This window comes from Convolutriloba macropyga, chromosome 6, assembly GCF_964194025.1.
Source record: "Convolutriloba macropyga chromosome 6, txConMacr16.3, whole genome shotgun sequence".
Lineage (NCBI taxonomy): Eukaryota > Metazoa > Xenacoelomorpha > Acoela > Convolutidae > Convolutriloba > Convolutriloba macropyga.
In genome coordinates, this window is record NC_134473.1 from 72069336 (window position 1) to 72096747 (window position 27412).

At 39.8% G+C, this 27412-nt stretch overlaps 3 protein-coding genes across 4 annotated transcripts in view; 1 reads left to right on the forward strand and 2 right to left on the reverse strand.

Annotated features, from left to right (window-relative positions):
• LOC142340589 (uncharacterized) overlaps positions 1 to 12342 on the reverse strand; it is a 22721-nt gene extending 10379 nt beyond the window's left edge. For both annotated transcript variants that reach the window (XM_075391263.1, XM_075391264.1), the window contains exons 1-8: positions 12035 to 12342; positions 10846 to 11187; positions 10180 to 10358; positions 9506 to 9842; positions 8308 to 9244; positions 7437 to 7959; positions 6954 to 7141; positions 3025 to 3090 (exon numbers count right to left, since the gene is read on the reverse strand). In XM_075391263.1, coding sequence (XP_075247378.1) covers positions 3025 to 3090; positions 6954 to 7141; positions 7437 to 7959; positions 8308 to 9244; positions 9506 to 9842; positions 10180 to 10358; positions 10846 to 11187; positions 12035 to 12277 — 2815 coding nt within the window. In that variant the 5' untranslated portion in view covers positions 12278 to 12342. The remainder of the gene's footprint in view (positions 1 to 3024; positions 3091 to 6953; positions 7142 to 7436; positions 7960 to 8307; positions 9245 to 9505; positions 9843 to 10179; positions 10359 to 10845; positions 11188 to 12034) is intronic.
• Positions 12343 to 13110: 768 nt separating this feature from the next.
• On the forward strand, positions 13111 to 15378 carry LOC142341187 (insecticyanin-A-like). The gene is made up of 3 exons (XM_075392101.1): positions 13111 to 13445; positions 14169 to 14399; positions 15102 to 15378. Exons 1-3 carry the CDS (start codon positions 13244 to 13246, stop codon positions 15263 to 15265), a joined length of 597 nt encoding a protein of 198 aa, XP_075248216.1. The 5' UTR covers positions 13111 to 13243; the 3' UTR covers positions 15266 to 15378.
• A 1303-nt stretch (positions 15379 to 16681) lies between these two features.
• LOC142341400 (uncharacterized) lies at positions 16682 to 18304 on the reverse strand. The gene has a single exon (XM_075392328.1). The coding sequence runs from the start codon at positions 18302 to 18304 to the stop codon at positions 16682 to 16684; it is 1623 nt and encodes a 540-aa protein (XP_075248443.1).
• Positions 18305 to 27412: the final 9108 nt, after the last annotated feature.

Below are 27412 nucleotides of genomic sequence, written 5' to 3' on the forward strand. Positions count from 1 at the left end.
TTTGAATTATTCAATATCTTTCTCCAGACGATTTATTGTCTCTGGAAAGTAACTGTCTGTTTCTGCAATTCTTACTTTGCCAAATTGTTTTCTCGAGATTTTATGATTCTATCCTTCTCATTTATTTTTTCACTGGTTTCTAGAAGTTTGTGATGTCAATGGTTTGGTCTCACCCGATGACGAGATGGAATACAGACCAAATTATGTGTATAAAATACCCAAATTCAGAGAAAAAACTCGCGATTAAGTTATCAAAAAAAACAAAACTGTCTAGGGAGATCGTAACGGTGAAACCAGTAGTTGGATAGAGATAACACCCCTACACTGATAACTGGAATACCCAGTAGTAATATACCGTAGCTTGAAAAAAACAAAAGTTCTTCACTCCATATATTTAATATTGAGTACAGCTTGGACGTTCAGTATTTTTTTAGTGTTCAGAAGGGAGTAGGTAAAATTTATCAATTCAGTTTCGAAGTTCACACGCAGCTGACTTCTGACTTTTAAGTTAAAATCCAAACGGCATCATTTCCGATTGGACAGAAAACTTATCGTCAACTTCAATTAACTTTGCCCAGGGAAAACCCAATTTTTATAAAATCTCATCTCAACAAATACGCAAAGCCCCCTTAAATAGATATTCTATTTTGCAAGGGCTTTCGTAATATAACTCCCCTGTCTCTCGTCAAAGCTTTTTTCGGGAATGACAGAAAAAGTCCAACGAAAAATACGAAAGTGAACAAAAATAGCCGCGGTAGACGCTTGTGACCTTCCATGAAAGGAAACAACTAAAGAAATAAGATAGACAGATCGACCACCAGTCCTTTAATAGACCGCTAGACTTTTTAGGTTAGATTCTGACTGTCAATTTCATCACACATACAGTCTATAAGGAAAAATCCCTAAAAAGATCGTTTTCAAAATAGATATTCGAAATCAAAAACTCAAGACTAATACTTAAGAATTACGGCATACAAGTTCGACAATACCTAAATGCGCACTATCGATCTTTAGAAACTATATGTTTATAAAATTTAAAGTTCCATAAGTGAGTTCAGAAATCATTTTTTTAGTGAGGTAAGTCACGCAATTGACCTAAACGCAGAAGTGACGTCACTCACACAAATTTTAAATGCAAAGCAGTAGAAGTCGCTGAAGTCACTGAAAACTGAAAAAGTCAATTCCAAGAAGTCAGGTCGTAAGAATCAACGATGGAGACGACGAATTTAAAAAAACACGATGTCTCCAATAATAGCCGCTATCGCTTCGCGGCTATTAATAAAGTATTATAAACTAATCGCTCGGTATAATTTGAATTAACATAGCTGGCAGATTGCCAGAAAATAGCCGCAATAGCTTTGTAGATCTGAGGTCTCAAAGAAACAGTAAAAAAAGCCAGACCAAAAAATTCGTCTTTTCATTGAAGGCTGATGTTATATTTTGATTAAAAATCTAGGATCTATTCTGTTTCGCTCCCACACCCTTCCAGTGTGTTCCCCCCCCGTTACAAATTATATGTTGTTATATAGCACGTTACTATGTAAGAAAATAGCACGTGCGCCTGGGGGGCGTAAAAAATATAAGCCCACTAAGCTGGGGGGCCGAAACAGAATAGATCCAAAATCTGTATAAGTTTTTGCTGCCTCTATTAGCTGCACCATAATAACCTTCATTTAGAATGACACACACCCATTTGACCTTATCTCTTTGAATTAAAGTAAATAAAAGTCAATTTCAAAGTGAGGAAGTCATTTTTGTGAGTGAGGTTAAGTCAAGTGTGACCAAAAATTTAATGACGCAAATGAAGAAACAACTCGCTCCTTTAAAAGCGAAAAATGACGTCACGCACGCACTTCAGTTGAAATTGCATGAACGAATGAACAAAAAGCAGATCTGAAGTGGTTGTGACGTCATAACAAAAATCGCGACGAAATAAAAGAAACCAAGAGAGGGCCAATAATAGCCCCAGCTATCGCTGTGCGGCTATTAATAAAACTACCTTTGTCACTTTAATGTTTGAGTTTAAAACCAAAATGATTAAATTTATGGACGCTAGTGTTTTATATGACAAAAATCAACTATTCAAAATTGACCTTCAAATCATGAGACTACGACTATAGATCCTCGGCAGTTGTGGTGAATGGTATTCATAGAGACTAGTAGAGCTCTAAGAGCATTGAACAGACACTTAAATGACTTCTGGGCTAAAATTCTTTATCCCGTTTTTGAAGGCAAAAAGACAAAGAAAGAAAAATTATATTAGAAAATGACCAGCAGGACTAATATAATTGCTGCAAACTTCGTTTGAGAGCAAATAATCATCCCATTAAAACCTGGCTTAGAAATTACGTAGGTATCCACAAATAATCTGTTCTCGCCAAGATAGGAACATAGACGACTAACGTCGGCGCATTGCTCTCAAACGAATGGCGAAGAGTGCGCGTCGATAGTAGCCAGCTGGGGCTTAGGGATGCATCAGGTGTGTGTGAGCGGAGTGACAGAAGGGTGTCAAACTTTTAAGACTAAGAACCGCCCTTCACAACTAGAAATTGTCTCCTCAAATAGTTTCGGTGAATCGCATACTTAGAGACTAGGAAGGCTCTAAGAGAGTTGCTTGGCTACTTAATGCCCTCCGAGCGTTGAGGGGGTAAGGGGGCTGATGGCAGGAGGTGACTTAAGAACCGCCCTCCACAACATGAAGTTGTCTTCTCAAAACAGTTTTGGTGAATCGCATTCTTAGAGTATGGTAAGATTTAGGGCTTTAAGAGAACTTAATGCCCTCCGACCGCTACCTTCTCATCCCGTTTTTGAGGACAAAAGTCAAATAGGTCAGTCGAAAAGTCGGTCAACCAAAAAAATCGCATTACGAAAAGACCAAAAACTAATATAATTGCTACAAACTTCGTTTGAGAGCAATTAAAAACGGATAACAACAACAAGACTGAGCAAATTGACATTAGTTACCGATAAAAGACAGTCGATGACAGTTTGTTTAAAACCATTTTTACATGCTGATTTACTAACCATTCAGTGGCGACTTGGACATATGTGCGGAAGATTCGAAGACAACTCTTCCCATTGGCTCACAACCTGAAGCACAGTTTGAATGAAAGAAATATTTATCAATAGAGGTTTGCTAAAACATTTAATAAGAAAACTTCTTATTTCAGACTGGGGCCTTTGATTTCGGACTTCCGATAGACGTATAGCTGTAAAATTTCTCCAATTTTAGCGCCATTTAACCATACAGATATCAAATCACGCATGAAAAATTCCTTCCCAAAACACAGTCGGAAAGGAAAGAATTCGAATTTGTAAGTCATGTTGGAACTTGATAAACGCAAAGCTGTGAACCCTTACTAGCTGTGTGGGGAAACAAATTACGGGCATTAGGGCCTTCGCTCGCTGCTCATCTGCGAGATCAATAAAGCTTTGAGACCATTTCACGGCAAATTAATGCCCTCTGGCTTTAATAATTTACCCTATTCAAGACAAAATGTCAGATGCTCTTACAAAGTGAACATAGCCAGCAGATTGATGGAATAGCTGCGAAAGAATAGACTTGCGGGCCATATGATAGAGATAGATGCAGATATAGATTGAAAAAGGTATCGTCGCCGCTCAAAAAGCTATGAAAAAAATATTAAGAGATAAACTAATAAAGCTTGTTAAAATTCATTGCGCAGAAGCCCTTTCATTAGTGATCTTTATTACACGTATGAGTTTGACCTTAATTTAATTCAAATTAAACTTATATTCTAAATTGCAGAAGTCAATTTTATTGAGTGAGGCAAGTCACGTATGATCAAAATCTAATCACGCAAAAACTAGACCTAGAACGGACTATTGGGAAAACCATTTCCAAAAAAAATCAGATGAAAAAAATTTGAAGAAAAAGAAAATCAAATGTCATAATGTGAAAAAAAACCACTAGCGAGAAAAAAATTGGTTCAAACAAAAAACTAGACCTATAACGAACTAAAAATGGATTGGGAAAGCCATTTAGAAAAAACCGATCCAAAAAACTGAGAAAACAGTAAAGAGAAATTGACAGATGAGAAAAACCACTAGCGAGAAAGCGAATTTTTGTTCAAACACCGTTTTCTCAATCTACTTTAAAATTAGAAAAAATTTCACGCCGCAAAACCATTCGCTTTTTCGCAACACTTCCTGTTTCGGCGTGATCAAAATCTCACAAAAACTCGCTCCACTACGAGTGAAAAATGACGTCAAGCACGCACTTCAGTTGAAATTGCATGAACGAATGAACAAAAAGTAGATTGGAAGTGGTTCTGACGTCATAAGGTCGTAAGAAAAATCTTGACGAAGTTGAAAATCAGCAGGACAAGTCCTGACATACAATTAAAAGAATTTTCATTGACTAACTAAAAAAACTAGACCTATGCTGGACAATGGTTCGATTAGGCAACCATTCAGAAAATCAGATCCAAAAAAACGAAAAAACAGTAAACATCAATGTCAAAATGTCGCATGTGAGCAACAAACCACTAGCGAGAAAGCGAATTTTTGTTCAAACACCGTTTTCTCACTCTACTTTAAAATTAGAGTGTAGTTTAAATTTTTGTACGCAAATGGAAACATCGAAGTAAACTTCAGAATATGAAGCTCTCTGAAACCTCTTTAGTAAACTTTAGTACAATTTTATAAAAACAAAAACACCAAATTTTTGTACGCAAATGGAAACATCAAAGTAAACTTTGCCGCATCACCTATAAACATTAGTTGTCGCCTTAAATCACAAATTGGAGTAGTGATTTTGACATCACGCCGCAAAACCACTCGCTCTTTCGCTACACTTCTTGTTTCGGCGTGATCAAAATCACTACCCCAATTCGACTTCAAAAATCATGAAAATGAGTGAACAGATCATGAAAAACATAGCCGGAAGAAATCCGGAAACGACTCGAAGAGTCGTCTTCGTGAAAGAATTACCTTTTAAATCAACTGGTTCCTAATAACGTGACTACTAAAAACAAAAAAAATTAGTCAAAAATGAAGATAGACCACAAAACCAACTCAACTAAACAAAATACATTACACCTATATATAAAATTAGCCAAAATTTTTTGTACGCAAATGGAAACATCAAAGTAAACTTTGCCGCATCACCTATAAACACTAGTTGTCGCCTTAAATCACAATGAGCGCAATAAAACTAAATAATGACCCAAAAATTATTCAAATTGAAATAAATGAAAAAGACTGAGGAGACAGAACAAAATTCAGACGCAAAAACTCGTACGTTAACAAAACCAAGCCCTAAAAATATTCTCAGAGGGTTATTCAAAATTGGTAGAAAGTGAAGCTAGCAAAACCTCAGTGCCATAACTTAAATGAAAACAATTGGAAACCAAAAAAACTTTAAATTGAAAGCAAAAATTATTAGTTCGAAACGATAATTTTCAATTTATTAAAGGCAGGGGAAAAACTACAGGTCATAGAAGAATATTAAAAAAACATTCTAGAATGTGGAGAAAACCTCAGTGCCATAATATTTTAAACGAAAACAATTGGAAAACAAAATTTTAAAAAATTGAAAGCAAATATTATTAGTTCGAATCATAATTTTTAATTTATTAAAGGCAAGGCGATTAAAACTTTGGGTCATAGAAGAATTTTAAAAAGAAACATTCTAGAATGTGGAGAATACATACATTAGAAAAACTCTAAAAAACTAGTTCGTGAAAAACTCTAATGGAAACTAATCAAAAATAAAAATGCAAAAAAATTGAGGTAAAAAACAAATTTTCTGTTATTACGCAATCGCGTTTTATGAACATTACATAGCCATCTTCCTGTCTCAATGAGAACAGTTCAATTGCAAAACAGTAGAACAATTTTTAAAAAAAGTTCAAAATATGGTAAAAAATTTCATTGAATTTTGAAGAGTTATTGCCAAAACCAATAAAATTAGCAACAAAACAAAACCAAAAATACCGATGGTGCAATAAAAAACTTTTATGTTAAATTAGCTCACAAAACAAGCAAAAAACAGACGACAACTGCCAGAATCAGATTAGTAGGTGTACAATTTTATAAAAACAAAAACACCTCACGTCGAAAAGAGGCATCCAATGCAGGAATTATCGAAAAGACGTTGACACATTTGCTAATTCAGTTTGAAAGAGCCAAAAATGAAGAAAATAAAGAAAAAAGCCAAAAAGTGACAAAAAATTGAGAAATATGAGCCAATTTCGCAATTGAAACGCATCATTAAGCTCTCAGAAACATTGTGGTATCGATTTCAAATGGTTGCGTATTCATGCGGCATCGATCAAAATTTACTTCTACAAAAAGCCAAGTTACAATTAAAAAAATTTGGGCCAAATAGACGAAAACACGGTTAAAAACTGTCTTCTATATGCGTGATTCTTTGAAAAACTCTTTTCAAAGGCAAAAAGTAATTCACTGAACGCAGCGCATGAACAAAAAACTTCTCTCGCTCAGAAAAAGTTCACACGGCAATTTTACTCACTTTCACTATTAGGTCAAAACGCCGCGTGAATAAATAGTACTTCCGGTAAAAAAAACCTTAAGAAAACCAATACTCTTCTTCGAGTCGTAAAAAGATAGCGCCCCAATACATTTCAAATTCTTTGAATTGCGAAAAACCAAGGACGCCGCAATATAGCTCCGCTCAGTTTACAGCTTCGCAGCTATAATAAATTGGTCATACGAAAAATTGCATTTAAAAAGGAAGAACGACAGGCCTACTATAATTGCTAAAAATATTGTTTGAGAGTAAGGATTATTGCGCAACAATATTTTTGTCATCAACTCATTTGTCATCAATTCCACCAAAAAATGATTCACAAAGAATTATCACGTCGCGTGAGAGATCGGAGCAACAAGGTAACGAAAAGCAACATGACATTAATATCTAAAAAAAACTTTTTAATGCTTTTATAGGATTCGTTTATTAAAGGACTCACAGTCGAACACCACGCTGCTTGAGGCCTCACAGGACATTGAGTTGGAGCGATTAATTGGAGAAGGCTTTTTGGGACGCTCTCCTTCGCTGTGTTTTCTACTAGAAACGCTGAAGCTCTGTCTTGAGGGGGTGGGTGATAGAGAACTCCCGTTGTTATCTTCACAGCTCTCGTTAGGTGAACGATAACGACTAAAATCCAAAAATGAACTCGATTTCACTAGTTATATTCAACGTTTTTATATTTGATTTTTTGCGCTTTGCAGTTTTCCAGATTTAGTTCGCTTTTTGAAATTTTAGCCAAATTAATTTCAAGTTTACCTATTTATGAGGGCAATTCAGACAACAGTCAAACTTCATGATTTCAAATTTTAATTCAGAAACCTTCAGAATATGAAACTCTTTGCAACCTCTTTAGTAAACTTTCAGCAAAGTGGCAATTTCGATTCAGCATGGTTCAATTTGTTAAATCAGAAAGATAACTAACGATGAATTTGAGCATTTTGATGAATTCTTCGATCTCAAACTTGCCGCAGGAGAGAACTTGAAACCCATTATAGATGTGCGTTTCTTGCCGTCTTTCATGAAGGGAATCCTCACACTCCGAGGGGACCCTTTGCCTTTCTCGTCACCACGAATAGTATTGACCACAGGATTCGCGTTTCCATTTCTTGACAAGTCCGTACCCTTGATATTGAGAACGTTTTGTCGCATTCGGGGCCACGTTAGCTCAGATGGATGTTTGTTAGCATCATCTTTGTCACTCTCGTTTTTCTCATTTTCTACATCTTCTGCTTGAGTTGATTTCTCCTCAGTTTGAAGCGGTTCTGATGCTACATGTTTGTGGGCAACTTTCAAACTTTCTGTGACGTTTTCAGAAGGTCCAGCAAAATTATTGAAGGTAAGCTTGCGATCGAAAGCCGTCTCGGGAGTTTTGACAGGACTTGCAATTCCCGACGATTCAGGTCCAGAGGAAAATATTGATTCCAGGTCTTCCATAATTTGCATTTCTAAAGAAATAATTAATGAATGAAAAGATGCTCAAGTATTCAAAATTTGCTTTCGTTTTAACAAAATAAGCAACTTTCGCAAAATGATATGTGACCACAGATTTAACAAATTTAATGAATACTGAATTATCCTAACATTTGACATCATTGTTAGTTCTGAAAGCACTACTCTGAGAAAGTTGGGAAAATTATAGAAACCACATCCTCTGGTGTAAAGATTGTCTACAATTTTTGCCCCGTAACTGCTTAAAGAAGCTGAAGATTTCGGGGATAAAATCTCAAACATCTTGAATGAGAACTGGACTCTAATTCGTATTCACGGCTCTTGAAAACTATGCGAACCATTACCTGTGCTGTTGTTCTGTTCGTCCAATTCCATCAACGCCTCCTCAAACATGTTGTCAGAGTTCTCTTCACTCAGGGTTCCATTCGTTGCGGGTTCCCTTCCATCAACTAAACTTTCATCCATTGTCCTGAAGGGTTCCGAGCGACGCTTTGATAGCCAGTCCAGTTCAGTCCGATTTCTGGGCAACGTCCTATGTCTCCGACTGTCACATTGGAAAACAGGCGAACTCATAAAAGGGCTGCATGAATTCAGCCAGTTGAGATCAATAGATGGTGAATAGGATCGGTGCCTCTTACGATGCAGTTCAGAGAGACCTGAAGTGCCTCGACATCTGTTGAGAGTCTCGCTCGAGTTCTTAGCAAGCGGGGATCTCAGCGTCGAGTTCCTCGTAAAAGGTGAGGGCTCGAATCCACTAACCGGCCTCACAACGCTGCTTGTCTTTCGCGATAGTTGCTCACGGACTTCAGAAACCTTTTCAGTTTGCACGGCTTTATCGCTTCTTGATCGACCAAGAGTCTGCACAAACGTGAACAAATACGACACCGAGCGATTGGACAGTTTGGCGTGCATGTCCTGCCATGATTTGACAGATTGATTACCAATCGATCGAAGTTTCATTTTCGGTTTCAAAAGCTTGTGAAAAACAGAAGTTGGTTTCACTTCAATAACTGTCAAACTCCCAGTTATATCTGACAACATCACTCCAAAGTTGCTCCAGTTAAATTCCGAATTCTGGTAAAATCCGACTTTAAGAGTGAACTTCTGCTCATTAAAGGCACTTCCCAGAACTTGAACAAACTCGACTTTGGGAAACTTTGCCATGTTGTCCCTCATTTTAATATTCTCTCCTCGAAGCTTCTCGATTTCCAACAGGAGGCTCGAGTTGTCCGATCTGTAGTTGTTCAGGGACGTCTTCAAAGAGCTGATCTCGTTAGCATTCTAAAATAAAAGGAACTAATTGATACCTGTTTCGTTTAATCCTATTGACGTGAAAAATTCCATTTCAAAACTCATCGTGAGAGCAGACTCATGCTTGTTTTTTAATAGAATTGCTCGCACACCAGATAACACAGTTATTACAGAGCTGTAATCGTGTGAGTTACGAATGACCATAATCCAACAGGCGGGGAGGAAAATTGTTCTGAGATCAGAACCATAAAAACTTTTGACGCGATCGTCTACTGAAAATTTGACACTCACACTCGATATTTCAAAATTCCTCTCCGCCAATTCCTGTCTCAGATTTCTGATTCTCTCCATAAAAAGTGTAAAACCGTTCAGAGTTGGACCTCCGTTGAACACCTGCAGAGCGTCCATTGTGTCATTTCTGTCCCTTGATTCCCTGAAAGAACTGTGAGCGTAGTGATGATCCGTCACTTGTAACAAGTCAAGCAGACTTCGCTCGTGCTCATCTTGTGATGAAGAAGAGCGTCTACGCAATCGAGGTATGTTGCGTCCTCTAAGTGAGAGAGAACTGAAGCCACTGTTGTTCCTGCTTCGGTTTCTACGCCGACCAATTGCCGAGTTTTCTGATATGCTGTAACAATCATCAGACGAAGGTCAATACTGCTCCTTTTAAAAACAGACACATCCCTACCATCTACTTAAAATTGACCTTGTATTGGCATTGAAGAGAGAAACCGATCATAACCATGTCTCAAATTTGATAGCAAATAAACTACGTCATCAACCACTGCTTTTTGACGAAAATGAGACCCCAATGTTCCTATAATCGGTCTAAACCAGTCATTTTAAAGGTTAAATGAGCTCAGAAATTTCAAGGATTTTAAACAAATTAGATTGGTAAGGACTGGCCCTATGGAAATTGCAACATGAGGACAGATATTTAGAGAACTAAAAATTAGTTAACTAACAAAGCGTCCATTTGTCTTGAGATCACATCGTGCATTGATGCGAAAGAAGCAACATCTTCAACTGTTGACATTTGATGCAGCATTGTAGCTTTGAGCTCGTCTAGATTCTCGGCCAGGTTCCAGTACAGCAACTTCACAGACGCTACCTCCGACACCAGCCGATTCACTTCTGTAGATTTCTGAAGTTGAGGAAACATTTAAAAGAGCGCTAAAATCAATTTTCTCGACATCAAAGCGAAGTAAATAACTCTAATAAAAATGTACGGAAACGTTTGATCAAACTGTTAGATTATAGTCATAATTTAATTAAAAAAACATAAACCGACTAATGTCGAAAAAAATGCTCTCGAACGACAGGCGGTTGCAAAAACATTTGACCCCACCGGGATTGAACCATTGCCCTCCCGCTTTATAACCATATGCACTACCATATGCAAAATTTGGCCCTTACTAAAATTTTGCTTCAACCACGTTTATATTAGCAACAAGAGTGAGAGCAATAGAGATCACTCAAAAATGAAGAAAGAAAGCGTGAAAAAGCCACTTGAGAAGTCAAAGAATGTTCTAAAGAAAAGCGCAAAATAGTCAAGAAAAAATTTGCATAAAAAGACCAAAACGTTTACCATAATTGCTATGAACTTCGTTCAAGAGCAATTAAACATTTACATTTTGCACGACCAGCTCCATTTCCTCAACTCGGTTTCTTGAAGAACTCAATTCAGAAGACAGTCTGTCCATTTCCTCGTGAACTTTATCCCTCTCAGACATAACTGTGGAGTACTCGTGCATGATCGCATCCCTCTCAGCCACCAGTCGCCTCACCAGGTTGTCACTGTGCACGAAAGGGTCGTAGAACTGGGCCATGGAACCACTGTGCGGCCGGTTGTGACTTCCTGTGGGGCTCCATGGAATGTGATGGCTTGTGTTGGTGGTGAAGTTGACCCCACTACGAGGTCGATTGTCACGGTTGCGATTATTGTAATGCGGCTGTTGATGGTGATGGGACCTCTATCAAGACAAGAAAAATTCAAGAACCTGTATTTCAGCCCTCCTCTGTAGTAATATTTTACAACAAAAACTCCATCGTGAAACTCTGGTACCACTTAACCGACGGTCAATAACAAATAAAAAATGGTTAACATTATTTATTAGTCATTTTACGAAGGAACATTATATTTGATCGGATAATTAGTGATGTATCACATAGCCGAAAACTCCAATAGGCAAAACTTGCATCATGCTTTACAGGGAGAGAATTTTCTCCGCCCAGTAATGAATTTTGATTCCTTTCCGTTTGTACCCCCCCCCCCCCCCCCAAGTACGTTATGCACCCCTCAGTTACAGAGCACGTGCCATTACATAGTTAAAATATGACACATGCGTCTGCTGGGTGCTAATAATATGCACCCACTAACCTCGGGGGCACAAACGGAAAAGATCCTGAATTTCATTAGTCATTCAATTAGGACAAATAGCATTCACTGCATGAGATTCCAATGGTGTTAACTTGGGCACCATTTTTTTCTTTTCCGCTCTGAAAAATTAATTTGCCTATACTAGTAAAAACTGTTAAAACACTCACGCGCACGTCTAAAACATTTAAAATGCCGAAAGTCTGCAGTGCCAGAAGTCAAAATGCCAGAAGTCACTACTTAGCCAGAAGTTGACTTCCGTTGACTTTCGTCATTTTAAAACGTGCGCGTTTCGTGTTTTAAGCATGGTTACGTGACTCTGCAGAAGTCACTTCGAAATTCTGAGTTAATATCTCGAACCTCTTCGCTGTTCTCGATAAACGCCAGAAGTTCTCAGTGACTTCACGTAGAGTCACTTAACCATTACGTCAAATCTCAACTACCTGCGACATTGAATAATCTTGAAGTCCTGGAGGCATTGGATTAAACCCAATAGCCGCATCATAGAAGCTATCGCGCTGAGAGTGAACTGAATTGCGGTAGAAGTTCCTCTCAGAGACAATGCGACCTCTTTGGGTCTGAACATGAGTGGGACTGTTCAGGGGAACACCACCCCCTCCCCAACTGATGTCATCACTCTCCGCGTGACCAAACCCAAAGGACGAACTGCCCGTTCTGTCACTCATTTCAGTCTACGAGTGTTACACCATCGCAGACGGATTTCTCAAAACTTACCATGTCAATATGCATTGTATCTTAAACATAAACACGGGTTTTAATTGATAATGCAAACTGTTTATGACTGCATTTTAACAATTTTAACGGCATTTCAATTCGCTCGGTTAGAACTGGCGAATTTTAAAGTTAGGTACCTGATGGCGCATCTTATTTGAGAGAAACCAAAAATCTATACTCGGTTACAGCTGAAGGGTAAATCGGATCACGAGCCATACCTCTGGGTCAATTTTAACTCCCCAAAAAAAACTTCAAGCGGGACGCAAATATACCTGCAAACACCTTTCCTTTAAAAGCTCCTTTTTTCCTAAAGCCACCCAACAAATGAGGTACAAAAACTCAACTCGTCTGAATTGTAAAACCTCATTGTAATCACTATCATTATGGCTTAACTCCTTAATTGAAGGAGGTAATTTTTGAAGCAGTTTTTTTTCAGTCAATTTTGATCAATCTATGCATATAACTTAGAAAGCTACAATCAACTTCACTTAAACTGTTTTTGATTTTTGATGCTATATAAAATTAGCCCTGATGACTTGAAGAGCTAAATACTCAAAAAACAAATATAACCTTGTAAAGGTCACAAAGGTTCACTTCACCTCTAAGTTAACAAAAGTATTGATGAAATGCCATTTTGAGGCCTCTCACAGCTAAAATAAACATTTCACCCTGAGATTCAATTCTTGACCAGCTTTACACCCCGAAACGAATACCGTTCAAACAAAAAGCAAAAGATAAATTTGTACAAGTCACCATTATCAGGCTAATCTCCGTCTATCAGAAAGATCTGTATGCTTGTTTTACAAACTTTCGATGAGAATTTCATCTCAAAACAGCATTCCTGTTAAGAAATTGTTCATTTTGACTTCTTCAAACTTGAATTGAAGCAGCAGTTGATTTCTGAAATTTGGAAAACAATGCTGAAATTTGCGGTTCTGGGATTGTGTGTTTGTGGTGTTTTCTCCTGGGGATCATGCCCAGAATTCAAGCCCATTGATAATTTCAACCTGACGGCCTTCTTGGGAACGTGGCACGAAATCGAGAGATATCCGAACCAGTACGAGATTCTATCATCGTGCGTGGTTTCGGACTACAAAGTCACAGGCGAGGATGACTCAGGTAAGATTTCCGACTTCATGAGACAAAGGATAAAAAAACTATTTGTGTTCAATATATGAAAAGGACAAAATTTTCAAAGATCCTAAAATTTCCATCATGCCCTATCTCCAAATAGTTTATAATCAAATAAAGCATTTATGAGAAGTTGACTAAAAAAACTCATTTATGAGAAGTTGAATAATATACGGTTTAAGTTTTTTTATCATTCTCAAAATTCAATTATGAGAAGTTGAATAATAAACGGTTTGTTAAGTTTTTTCAAACAAATCACTAGAGTCTGCAGGTACAAGAACATCAAATTTGTTACATCAAATTTGAGGCACTGAAAAAACAGCACACTTGAAGCGTAGTCATGGCATATCTACCGACATGAAGCGGTACAGTAAAACAATGAAATAAATACTCCAAGCAACGAACTACTGTAATGGTGTCACCTAGTATCGGCAATCCCGGCCAAGATTTCTATTCGACGCAAATTAATCAAACTTGTATAGCAATAGCCATTTTTTCTAATAAGTTTCATTTCAGAACTCAAATTTGCGCGCGCAATTAGAGTAGTTAAGACTTAAGGCTATTTCCCAATAGTTATTCACCTATTTTATTTTGATGTAAACATGGCTTCTAGTTTCAAGAATATTTGTCAACACATTCTTTCTTATTCTTATCAGTTTTTAGGTCCTCAATGAAGATGAAAAACCAATTTAAGGCTCGGTGTTTTTTTAGGTACTAACATGCAGATTGACATGACATATGTACGGTTCTACCGTTCCCACTTCGGCAGTCTTGACACCCTCTATATGAAGGGAGACGACAAGGGCGAATTCGTCATCATGCCACAGTACGAGCACTCTCCCAATACGTTCATTCTGGCAACAGACTACGAGACATACGCTCTCGAATACTCTTGTGAAGTGTCAATGCTCTTTGGACCAATTGAGATGGCAAACATTATGTGTAAGTCGACATTTTATCACGAAATAGTTTGCAAATTATACTACTTCACTGGGCACATAATCGTGGTACCACATGTAATGGTTAGGGGGAAAACTTCGTGCTTTAAGGCAAGCTTCCTGGAAGCTCATTTTTCAATTTTTAATTTGTCGCAGTGATAGTTTTATTGAAAAGATAAACCCTAAAATAACGATATACGATGGATAATTTTAAGATATCTGTCTCTGGGGCTAGGGGTATTAGCCGACATACAAATTAGAAGACATGCCAATTGGCCGACAGATTTCATCAAGACGACGTGAAAATGACCGAAATCGGAACTGTATAATTTAAGTAGTGTTATTAGAAGCTTCGACTTAATTATGTTCGGCCGTAATAATTTGTTCGGTTCTGATAGATTCATATCAAGTCCCACGGGCCGCTGAGTCATGGCCAAATTAGTTAGTAGTTATAGCCGAACATTGTTTGTTTTAAAACTAAGGGACGCTGCTTTACCCAATTAATGCGCGGTTAATTATCATGAACTGTGGTTTTCGAGTAGCTATATTTGATTAAGTGTCGGTTAATTTGTATGTCGGCCAATGGACCGGCCACGCCTGTCTCCTAGTGAAATGGGTCAGACTTTTCAATAATACTTGCAACTAGTTTTATATGCTCATTATGATGCTATATTATCTCGCAAGAGTTTAATAATGAATTTTTTAGCACGAAGCAGCACTTTGGATGCAGACATTATCGGAGAACTGAAACAGAAGCTCGAAGACATTGGATCAGACACTACAAAGTTCCAAGAACCTGAGCACGAAAACTGCCCTGGATCTGCAAATTATAACGAAAATCGGCCATTCAAACTTGTTGGCTTCTCGTAGAATGTTTCAAAGCTTAAACTCAACTGAAACTAATAATGATTTTGCTTGATATTGACTAGACTATGAAGCACCGGTCGTCTTTTAACTTCTATCAAGATAAATTAACTTGGAAATCAGTGTTTCTGGGGTGCGGGCTTTAATGCAAAAGCCTAAAATCACTACCTCCTTTTTACAGACGCAGAGAAAAAAGAATTAATAAAAAAACTATATTGATTTAGAAAACGAAACATTTTGAACATTGGGTTCATCGTCAGGTTTACTTAAAATTGATTTCGCAATCGAAGAAAATTATTTACAAAGTATGTAAACTTTTATTGACTCTATCTATCGAATCTCTTTTAAGTAACAACAACAATAAAGGGCCGCGTACACCATCCGGCATCGAGTTCGAGTATTCTGGTCTGTAGGTTTGTTGCCTCTGTCGACCAGCTCCTCCGTGTTGTCCCTTACCCTAGGACAATTCGCGGAACATCCTGTGTTGCCAGTGTCTGTCAAGTCGTGTCTTGAAGATATCCAAGCTTTCACTTGACACGACGTGTTCTGGTAACTCGTTCCAATCTTTAGGTCCATCAACTGAGAAAAACTTTTTCCTCAGCTCCAGTCGTGCTCTTCTGATGGAAAATTGCTGCCCATGTTTCCTCGAGTTTCGTTCGATAAACTGAATTAGATTTCCCGTAGCAGATTCGTCGTACATTCCATTGATGATTTTGAAGATTTCTATCATCCGGCCTCTTTGTCTTCTGTATTCTGTGGTTAGTAGCTTGAGTTCCCTGAGCCGCTCTTCATAACTTAAACCTCGCAGGGATCCAACTAGCCTTGTGGCTCTTCTTTGAACATTTTCTATACTGGTCTTATGCTTTTTAAGATTTGGATACCAGATTTGGTTCGCGTACTCTAGGTGGGGTCTGATTAATGCTTTGTACAGTTGGCAAGAATAGAGTTCGCTTTCTTCAACTTCATACAGATGTGCTCTTCGAAACTAAGTTTGCTGTCGGTCATTATTCCCAGGTTTTTCTCTTTGTACACACTCTTAAGATTTTGGTCTTTGTTAAGATTGTACGTTCTCTCTGATGTGGTCTTCTTCTTTGATGTCAATGTCATCTTTACACATTTCTCTGCGTTGAACTCAAGGAGGCTCGTCTTCGACCATGTTCGGAGTTCTTCTAGGTCTTTCTGGAGGACCAGTTGATCTTCTACTGTTGAGATCTCTCTGTAGAGCTTTGCGTCGTCTGCGAACAGTAGGAGTGGGGACTGAACCACGTCTGTCATTGAGTTGATGTAGATGATGAACAAGACTGGTCCTAGTACCGATCCTTGCGGTATTCCGCTCAGTACTGGTTCCCATCTTGAAGGAATTTCGTTTACCATCACTCTTTGCTCTCTTCCATTGAGGAAGCTTCGGATCCAGTCGTGGGTTTAACCTCCAATTCCAAGTTGATGTAGTACTCTGAAGAGTCTCTGGTGAGGGACTGTGTCGAAGGCTTTTTTGAAGTCAAGGTAGATAATATCCACTTCGTTATTCTTATCTAGCGCTTCTGTCCAATCGTCCATTGCTCTTAAGAGCTGCAGTGTTGTCGACCTTCCAGTCATGAACCCATACTGTTTCTGACTAATCAGGTCGTTTGTCAGAATATGGTTCATGAGGTGTTTTCTTACAAACTTCTCCATAACTTTGCAGCATACGGATGTCAGGCTAACCGGTCTGTAGTTAGCTGCGTCTTTCTTTGGTCCTTTTTTGTAGATCGCTGAGATGTTGGCCCTTCTCCAGTCGTCCGGGACTGTACCTGTTCTCCAAGATTCGTTGAAAATTTCTGTGAGATATTCAGCTATTTTTTCTCTTGCTTCCAGCAGAACTCTAGCGTGGATTCCGTCATATCCTGGTGATTTCGTGTCGTCTAATTTTTTTAGTTGCTCTAAGACTTCACTTGTTGATATATTGATGTTGTCGTCGATTTGGTCTCGGTTTGTTACTGCAATGTCCCAGTCTGGTTCTTCTTCGTGGACAAACACAGATGCGAAGAACTTGGATAACGTTTCTGCTTTCTCATAGTCACAGCTTGTCGTGTTTCCATCCTCCCTCTCAAGGTCGGGGATGGTTTCCCTTGTTTTCGTTTTCTGGTTGACGAAAGACCAAAACGCTTTCGGGTTGCTCTTGCACACCGCTGCCACAGTTTGTTCTTTTTCATGTTGGCGTTTTCTAGTTAGCTTCCTGACCATGTTCCGTCTTCGTGCGTACTCTCGATATGACCAGTCCGAGTTCTCCTTGATGAACTGCTTCCATGTCTTCTTCTTTTGTTTGATGGCTTCTCTAGTTGCGGAGTCAAGTGGTAATCTACTTTTTTCTCCTCTTGTTATTTTTGTCAATGGAACGTGGTTCTCCACTGCGGTCTGGATCGTGTCCCGGAAGAGCTCCCATTTCTCGTTTACATTTTGGGTGACTGTGGAGTTGGTGTCTAATTTAGATTTCAGGTACTTTCTGATGGCTTTGAAGTTGGATTTCCTGTAGTTTCGGCGATACTTGATGTCAGTTCCTACAGTTAGAGCAAACGATGTTTTGGTCATTACATGATCGCCTTTTCCTAAGGGTGCACAATGGTCTATTCTCTTTGGTTTCAGGGAACTATGCGTCAGCATTAGATCTAGCAAAGATGGTCGGTTGTTTCTGGCACTTCGAGTTGGCGTCTTCACATGTTGTTCCATGAAAGAGTCCTTCACGGCTTCCAGGAATCTCCATTCGTTGCTCTCTGCTTCACCAGTTGCACGTGCCACTTCCCAATCAATATCTGGATAATTGAAGTCGCCTACCACTATGAATTTTTTCCTTGATCTTCCGATATTTTTCAGATACTCGTTGATTTTCGCGTTGTTTTCGTCGCAGGATCTCGGGCTACGATACATGTTTACTACTGTTAAAGTGCTGCCGGCTAATTTGATCTCAAGTTGTTGGATCTCGGTAATGGATTCCTCACTTATCAAGTTATATTTTAGGTCGTCTCGGATGTAGGTCAGAAGTCCTCGTCCATTTTCCTTTGGGTTCATATTGGTACCCTCCAGTGAATAGTTGTCAATTTTGTGCCATAATGGGTCCCATGGTAGAGTTGAGTTCTTTGGTTTTGCCTCTGATAACAGGATAATGTCCGGTTTGACAGTTGATCCCTCAATTTGTATCCTAAGATCTGATGTCTTCTGGGCACTTAGTGTGTCCACGTTGCTGAACCAGAGTTCAAGGTTCCGTCTGTATGTTTTTTTCTGGCTCTGACTCTTATTATGGTTTTCCCTCGGACGAGGTGCACGTAGTCTCCTGTTTCGTTTGCTGTCAGGTTTTTTGCCCTCTGTACTAGTTCTCGGACAATTTCTCGATCCTTCATACTTCGGTCTGGAGAAACTCTCAGGTTGACGAGTCGTTTTTCCTTCCCCTTCAGTTTAGTCAAATTCTGTAGAACTTTTGCAACCTCTTCCTTTGTCTCGAATGTTACCATCAGTGGTCTATCTTTTGCATTTGGGTCATCTTGGGTGGGTTTCTTACCAAGTCTCTTGCATTTTTTGGCTCGTAAGTCTGGTAGTTCAATCTCGCACAGTAATGAGTCAACTAGTTCGTCGTCTTCTTTGAGTCTCTCTTCTTCTCCCTGTTGGTTGTCTTCCGGTGCTCTGTGAATTACAATGTTCTTCCTTCGTCTACTTTCTTCCTCCTTTTCTCTTTTCTGTTCGGCAGATGCTTCTAGGATTATTTCTTTTATAGGTTTCACCGGTTGCTGAGGAATAGGGACCCAATTTTGGGCGGTAGATCCGCTCGATTGGGGGACTTCTATGCTCTTCTGTCCGTTCATGAAGCAATAGAAGTCATTCATCAGCGCTTTGACCGAGTTCATCGTGGTGTTTAGGTCGCTACGTAGTTCTTCGACATCATTCCGTGGATGTGTTGCCTCTTTTATGGTTGTCCTGGCGAAGTCGATACATGCATCACAACACCAGATAACTTCTGGTCTGGTCATGTATTCATAGGCTGCGCTTGGCATGTTGATACATTTGATACAGTAGTGTTTGCTACAGCGGTCGCATTCAATTATCTTGTCATTGGGGTCTATAAACACTTTCTTGCATTTCTCGCAATTCCAGCCATCTCTTTCCTCTCCACTGGTAGAAGTTAATTGTTTCGTCCGTTTGGGTGGCATTTTCACCTTGTCAGGGGCGAGTATACCATCACCTAGGCCGCACCGGAACAGAAGTTCCAGGAAGCTACCAGAGCAGAGGTATACACGCGCTAGTGACTACTTGGAGTATACCACCACCTAGGCCGCACCGGAACAGAAGTTCCAGGAAGCTACCAGAGCAGTAGTATACACGCGCTAGCGACTACTTGGTGCCGGTACTCTTGTTTCTCTTCTTCTTGTTCTTATTCTTTGAAGCTCGTTTCCTTTTTGTTTTTCTTTCGCTTCTCTTCTGAGATGGGCGCTTCCGTCCGGAGGTCCTGTTCCGAAGAACGATGCTCTTCAGGTTATTTCTTCTCTGGAGCACTCTTGTAAGAAGCCCTAACTCTATCGCGGAGTCCGGATGAACCAATGAAAGCTGTTTCCGATACCACCCTGATCGTTGGCGTCTCTTTGATAGTAACTTCTTTCCTGCGTCGATCACCAGGATGTCAAGCTTTCTTAATTCCTCTAATATGTTTGGGGATCCTAGTCGTTGACAGTACACTATAGCCGAGATCCGATCACTGAAACGTCGCAGTAGTTCAACGAGGCTGGAGACGGGTAGGGCACTGTAATTGTTCGAGATGTGCCTGGTGATGGAGTTGCTGATCACTCCGTGCCAAAGTATCAAGTTCTTTTTGTTCTTTAATGGTCCACGGGTGAGTAGGAGCTCGAGATTCGTCCGTTTATTCTTGGCGTTGGGGTTCAGGCTCAGTCCTTTTCTGGCGAAAAGTATAGGCTGTACTTGACTTCTGAGTGCCTCGGGAGCAACTTTGATAGCGTTGGCTAGGCAGCTAGCGCCGATGATAAACACCATAAATGGTGTTCTGGGGAATATCTTCACCCACTAATCTAGAGGCAGTGGGACTTAATTAATCAACTTAATTTTCGTGGAATGTTCAGTCCTCTAGATCAAACTCCTGAAAATACACGATTTGAAAAAGTGAAAGGGGTCACTATTTAATAACTTTATCACAACAATTAGGCATCGATGGATTGTAGGTCGAAAAAAAAGGCATGATGAGTAGCACTTAGTAGCCGGATGCTGCACTCCAAGCTGTTCCCCTCCAGACAGTGTAAAGATGGTCCAGTCACAAAAAAAATTTATCACAACAATTAGGCATCGATGGATTGTAGGTCGAAAAATAGGGCATGATGAGTAGCACTTAGTAGCCGGATGCTGCACTCCAAGCTGTTCCCCTCCAGACAGTGTAAAGATGGTCCAGTCACAAAAATAACTAACAAGTGGAGAGGAAAGCACCTATTTATATATAGCACACATAGGGAACTGGAATGGAAGGATTAAAATAAAAATGGAACATCAAGAATAAGCAAAGGAATAAAGATAAGCAGCCAAACACTCAGTGCAGCCTTCCCTCCTCCACGACGGCGCTAATCGAAGTCTCACTTAGAACACGAGGCTTGAGGGCACGACATCCCCTCAAGCAGAGAACACAGCTCCTCAGAAGTGCGAAGCTGATTTTCGTTCGGATGTAGCTTATAGTGTCGGCGTACGTCTCTCCGCGTTTTTCGCTGATCTTGGTTGCGAGTTGTTTCATAACGCGCGACGCTGATGGACCTGCACCACCCGAACAAGCAAAAACCAGTGCATTGAAGCTGCTGGGTTCGGTTTCGCGGATTCGCTCTTCGTACTTATTTCGCTTGATGCTCTCGTGATATTTGTATGCATGTTTTATGGTCTTAGGGCAGCTCTTCGCATGAGGGTTGAAAATCTTCACATCGAAGAAAGTGCGATTAAAGCGGGAGCCCCACAGACCGTTTGCCTTGATGTCCAGTCGATCGTCATCATCAGTGGTGGTGGAATTACTCGAGAAAATTTCTCCATCGAGCGACTGAAGTTTTGACTCTATCTGTACATCGTGGCAAACGTCATCCATCAGGTTTGCAAACACATCTCTAATTTCGTTGTGTCGTAGGTGCGTATACCCGCCTTTGGCGCAATGGAGGGCATGGGTGAGGCTGAATTATTTCCCGCTTGGGCATATGGCTGGCGTGTTCTTCGCTTCCCAGGTGTAGCGAAGTGCTATTCCATCACGGAACTCAGTCTTCGTGAGGTCAAAACCATGTTTTGACAACGGAAGCGCGTCAAGCCAGCTGGATGCTCCTTTCTCCGAGGCCAGCTGGATGGTATACTTCATTTCTGGTAGATTGTTTTCGATTCTGGATTTTTTCGAGATGAGTTCACGTTGATTGTCTGCTTTCTGTCTGAGACTGATCTTGGTTTGTTCTACTTCTCATTGTTGAATATTATTGAATGACGCCAATGGTTTTGAGAGTTCAATTGATTGCTCAAGATTTTTGTGAAGATCTTGTGGGAGGGCGATGTTAAGCACACCCATTCTGAGAGGGAGAGAAAAAAGATCTCTTTCCTCTTGGATTACTTCTCTGCCGACGATGTTCGGTATGACTCGGCCAAGCCGCTCCTCCACCTTGTCCAGAACCCCGTCCATGAAAGGTGTAGTGCGCGAGAGGAAGCTCAACTTCTGTTGAACCCCCTTCGTCAAACATGCATATGCATTCTGGGGAGAGGTGAGAGCAAATTGACCAAGTCTGTCTAAACCTTTTGTGTGTTTAGTTTCAGCATCTTTCAGGAAATTTTTACTGGCCTCAGAGCTTCCGATAACTAATCCCAGGACTCGAGCGCCCTGCGTGATTTCCAGATTTGTGCCTGCAAACACAGTTGACGCTTGGCGCTCGCCTCCTGGCTTAATTATCAACTGACGCTTCGGAGGATTGACAAGATATCCGTACTTGGGACGGATCTCAGTGAGCTTGTCGAAGAGTGCCCTGATATCTTCCAACTTACCGACAACGCTACCATCATCAGCATTACATTTTTGTGTCAAGGAGTCATTATGAAGTCTTGTTATTAGGGGTAGGATTGCGATTCCATACATTGCCATCGCAATGTGATCGCCTTGTGTCGTACCTTCCTGAGACAGTATGGTCGACTTACCGATGTAGAGATGAGACGGGTAGCTATAGGAATTCTGTAAGGCAACATGCAAAGATGGGCATAAGGCTTTCACGTTCTCTAATGCTGTTCGTCTATTGAGCACGTCAAAAAAGCGTTTTTGGCGTCAATTAGTAGAATTGCTTCGTTTTCGGGATCATCAAACTGTGGCGAAGCGAATGTATGGCATGTTCTATGCCACATTTCCGGCCGAGGGATGTTAGATCTTGCCTGATGCAGTCGACGATTATTCGTCCGGTGATGCGACGCATTACTTCACCAATACCAATAGGTCTCACACCTGGACAATTATCCAGAGCCACTAGTCGACAACCATTGTATGTAATCAAATCATCTGGTGGTATTATGGACGTGGTCAGCCTCTTAGCAATCTTGGCAACAAGCTTGCACAGGTTCGTGGAGGTTTGCCCGAAAGCAGAAAGTAGTCTACGCCAGTCATCGGCATCAAATCCTGAAGGCCCGGCACTGCCATGAGTGTTCATTGCATGCTTTCGGACAAGCCTGGCACTGATTTTGTCGAAGACAGCGGGGTAAGTGGATGTTCGCTCTGAAGGGGTTCCAAGTGTTGACCTTCAGGATGTTTGTTGGGTAAAATCTCGAGGACCGGTCTACCGTCTATGAGATCGGTAGGTGCGAGCACGCCGCCTTTGTGCTCATCCGAAAGAACGCGAATAGCATTACTGATCTTACCACGAGACATCAAATCGTTGAACATCTTGAGGTCAGAGTGCTGCTGTTTGTTCCTTGAATTCATTATCATTTGGATTGCCTTCGCTTCACAGAACAGTTCTGAGAAGTTGCAGCTGTACCATGCTTGCAGTCTACGCTTGATGGTCTTATTGATCGATCCATCGTCCGTGTTTTTTGTTCGACTGAGGGTTAGGTGCGGAAGTATCATACAAAGGGTCAGAGATATATCGGATCTATCCGTGTTTACGGCAATCGGGGAGAGGACACTGTGAAGGGCTTCGGCGAACGGTTCCCTTGTCTTGTTCTTACCGAGCGTGAAGAACGAGGGCTTCCAAGTGACGACCTCGCGGTATATTTTGCGCACTGTTAACGCGTGATGAGGCTGGAAGTGGTCCCAAAAATTATCGATGCTGCGGCGACGGAACGTTCGGGGTCGTGCGATGTTGCAGGATCTATGAGTGCAGTGTCGGGAATGGTCAAAGCGTTGTGTTGTGCCGGCGTCGCGATTGCTTTTTCGGTGGTTGCGGTGACCTCAGAGCAGTTTTTGCAGCTGAAGTTTTCGGTCCATTCTTTCGCTGCGGCTAGACCACTGCATTTCACATCCAAATAATTATAACATGTATGACATCAGACGCCTCCCCTACGTAGGGGACCCTTGCAGAGTGGACAATGGGTTTGATCAGCCATCAAGCTGCGGGCTAGGAGTTGGGAAGGCTGCACTGAGGGGGACTAGATTAAGTTAATTACAGGAGAGTAATAACAGCAACGATATTTAAAGTATTGAATGATGTTAAACAGAAAAATAGTAAAAACATGGTTTCCATGAAAGGAGAAGTGCACGGTGTCTTTACAGAACAGGTTGGGTTCAAGAATATTTCTAAATGAGGGTGAAACAATAAACAACTTTAGGGCACAAGAATCAATATAATTATACAAAGCGTAGTTAAGGGCACTGATTTTCTTATTTATGAGGCGATTACAGCTGGTGGGTATAACTTTGGGAACAATCAAATTATTTGGGCTAAATTTAACAATAATCAGCTGAATGAGGAATTTCCAATGCTCTATGAAAGTTTCAATACTACTACGGTGATCATTGAAGCCGGCAATTACTACAACAGTGTTCAGCTACTGGTCAGGGTATTTATTGATAACATCACAGAGATCTAGCAGTTTAGCACCTCGATAGGAGTGAACACAACCCTTTACTTGACCCTCGTATATATTTGGTAAGAGAAGTACCCAAGACCAAGTCCGAGCAGCCGGAGGGAAGAGGGTAGGCATCAAAACGTCCCATTCACAGAGCCTGCTAACATTCAAAACACAAAAAAAAATGCTGTAAAAATGAAATCAATTAGATTGCTACGACCTGATGTGATGAAGGAAGATGGTTGGCATCAAAACATCTCATTCACGGAGCCTGCTAACATTCAAAAACACAAGAAATTGTTCGAAAAAAAGAAATCTGTTAGAATTTTACGACCTGATGTGATGAGTCGGACCTTGACTCTAACGAACCATACCCGAACCATGCCACTAAAACCCTCCCATTGGAGGTCCCCAGTACAAGGATTTTGCCATAACAAATCTATTTAATAAGTTTATCACAACAATTAGGCTATCGAATTCTACTGTTAGAAAGTGAGTTAAAATAACAAAGAACTATTGAAATTATTTACAGTTGAAATCACATTTCCATTTTATATACATGTAAAACACCAAAAAAATTTTGGGATCTTTTCCGTTTGCGCCCCCCCAGAACGTTATGCGCCCCCCAGCTACAGAGCACGTGTCATTACATAGTGAATCAGTATGTAAAAATATTGCACGTGCGTCTGGGGGGTGCAACTAATATGCGCCCACTAAGCCCGCAGTTGAAATCACATTTCCATTTTATTTACATGTAAAACACCAAAAAAATTTGGGATCTTTTCGGTTTGCGCCCCCCAGATCGTTATGCGCCCCCAGTTACAGAGCACGTGCCATTACATAGTGAATCAGTATGTAAAAATATTGCACTCGCGTCTGGGGGGTGCAAATAATATGCGCCCACTAAACTGGGGGGGGGCACAAACGGAAAAGATCCAAACTTTGAACCAAAACTTCAATGTCAATTCTCTCCCCCGGTACTCTCCCACGGATTTAGTTGCGGTTTCAACTTTTTGATGTAGATCGGTTCTATTGTCATGAGTTTTTCAAACCCCAGACATCATCGAAGATGTCTCATTCAAAATTATGCGCTGTCCCACAACATTCAACGAGTTATTTTCCCACAGGTTTTGATGTTCCAAAATCCTAGTGGTAAGATGCCGGCTGGTTTGGCCAACATAGATGGAATTTCATCCATTACAAATAATTTAATAAACCACATGCCATTTCAGACTTTTATCAAAGGATGATTTTAGGATGGGCAAGCGAGGTCTCAATTTTGTCGTTGTGAAAATGGTTTGAATATGCATCGAAGATCGCCAATCACTGGTTGCATTGAAAAACTTATAAACAGTCCATTGAATCATGTTTCTAATTTTGTAACGGTTCACAGGTAGAGAAATTTAAGATTGTGCCGGTATCATTAGATTTTTGATACCAATCACAGCTAATTTTTCTTTCATCGTTTACGTTTATGTTCTGATCTAGGAGCGCCAGGTTTCCGTTACCGATGTGTGTCTCAAAAAAAATTTCAGGTTTTTGTGAAAAGAATTCGCAAATACAAAATAATCTAGAGGATTCCACTTCATAGAGCACAATATAATCCACATACCTCTTGATTACTTTAATTCATGTGTGACCTCCGTCGTACCTTTCTCTGCACAATGAGTCCCTCTTGTCAACATATTGAACACCCTTTACCGCGTGATCGAGTGAGCTGAATGTTAAAATACCTTGTCTGTAAAAATGCCGAAAATTGTGTAAATTTTTGCATTGTCTCGCCCCTTTTAAGGTGGCGTTAAAGGTCGAATCGGAAATGATTAAAACTGCAGCAAAAAGCAATGTCATTTATGAATTAAATTCATTTAAAAAACGAACGCTTTCGAACATGGCGTTCATCAAAAAATTTCATTGACACTATCTATCAATTTCAACGAGATGATTTAGAATCAAAATTTTGAAATCATTTACTGATAAAATTTCATTTGCAAGATTTTATTTAAGTTAAATACATCAACGTAAAATTTTCAACCCTTATTCCTAAGATTTTTGAAATTTAGGATTTGTTGTCCTATCTCTTGTTGTCCTTTATTTGCTGGGGTTGACAAAAGTACGAACTAATATGTACCAGAAAAATTTTTGAATTTCAAAAAAAAATGTTTTTTTTTTGCTTCAAAGGGTTTTCTTGACAGTGCGCACTACATCATCCACATACCTCTCGAATTCCTTGTTAGTTCTTCAAAAGACAATCAGACAAAGGGAAATTTATGAAAAATTGAGAGATCTGTTCAAAGTATCTCAAAACAGGCCTAAAAAAGAGAGGCAAGTTTGGCTTTCATCTGGCTAATAAAACTGATTTAAAAAGATTAACGAAACAATTGAGATGAAAACGCAATTTTTTCGATAAAATTTGTTAATATCAAAAACATAGCTGGCAGATTGCCAGAAAATAGCCGCAATGTCTTCATAGAACTTCATCAGCAGAAAGATAGAAAAAAGGACCAAAACAGGAAATTTTAATTTTTTGCAGAAAATGTTTTTGCCCTATAATTCATCCAAAGTTATGATTTTTACTAAATTTTTGGCTTGAGTTCCCCTCCTCCATATACTTTTCGTGTTAAAATACGATAAGCCCCAGTTTTTAGCCCCAGTTTTAACGTTCTGATGTATATAGCTTCGATGCTAAAGAGGTTTTCTACTGTCAGACAGGCATTCAGAAAACTCCATTCACTGGTACTAGTGGGAGCAAAACATTCAGCAATGTGTTGACCAACCTGTTAACCCTTTTTCTATTATTCTGATATCTTAGTGATAATATGCTGGCTCTTCTGCCCATGATTGATGGCTCCGAATCCATTACATTTTCAGTTCCACGCGGGATTGCAGGCCTCAAACAAATAATCAGTGATCTATAGGAAAATAAAGTCAAATTTCTGTGAAAAAAAATCCACAACACCAATTTAAACTATAATTTTATCTTATATTACATATATTATCCTAAATTACAATTTATTAAATCTTCATAATTTCTAGTTTATTTTGATTTTAATGGCTATTTGAGAGCAGCAATCTTCTTTGCTGCAACTAAACAATAGTGAACAGTAAGCACATGAAATTTTAAAA

What these genes read in the sequence shown, in the direction of transcription:
- LOC142341187 (XM_075392101.1), top strand. Translation starts at nt 13,244, where the DNA reads ATGCTGAAATTTGCGGTTCTGGGATTGTGTGTTTGTGGTGTTTTCTCC. An exon ending in CACAGGCGAGGATGACTCAG is followed by an intron (nt 13,446 to 14,168) that starts GTAAGATTTCCG and finishes GTGTTTTTTTAG; the next exon opens with GTACTAACATGCAGATTGAC. An exon ending in TGAGATGGCAAACATTATGT is followed by an intron (nt 14,400 to 15,101) that starts GTAAGTCGACAT and finishes TGAATTTTTTAG; the next exon opens with CACGAAGCAGCACTTTGGAT.
- LOC142341400 (XM_075392328.1), bottom strand. Translation starts at nt 18,304, where the DNA reads ATGAACCCAAAGGAAAATGGACGAGGACTTCTGACCTACATCCGAGAC.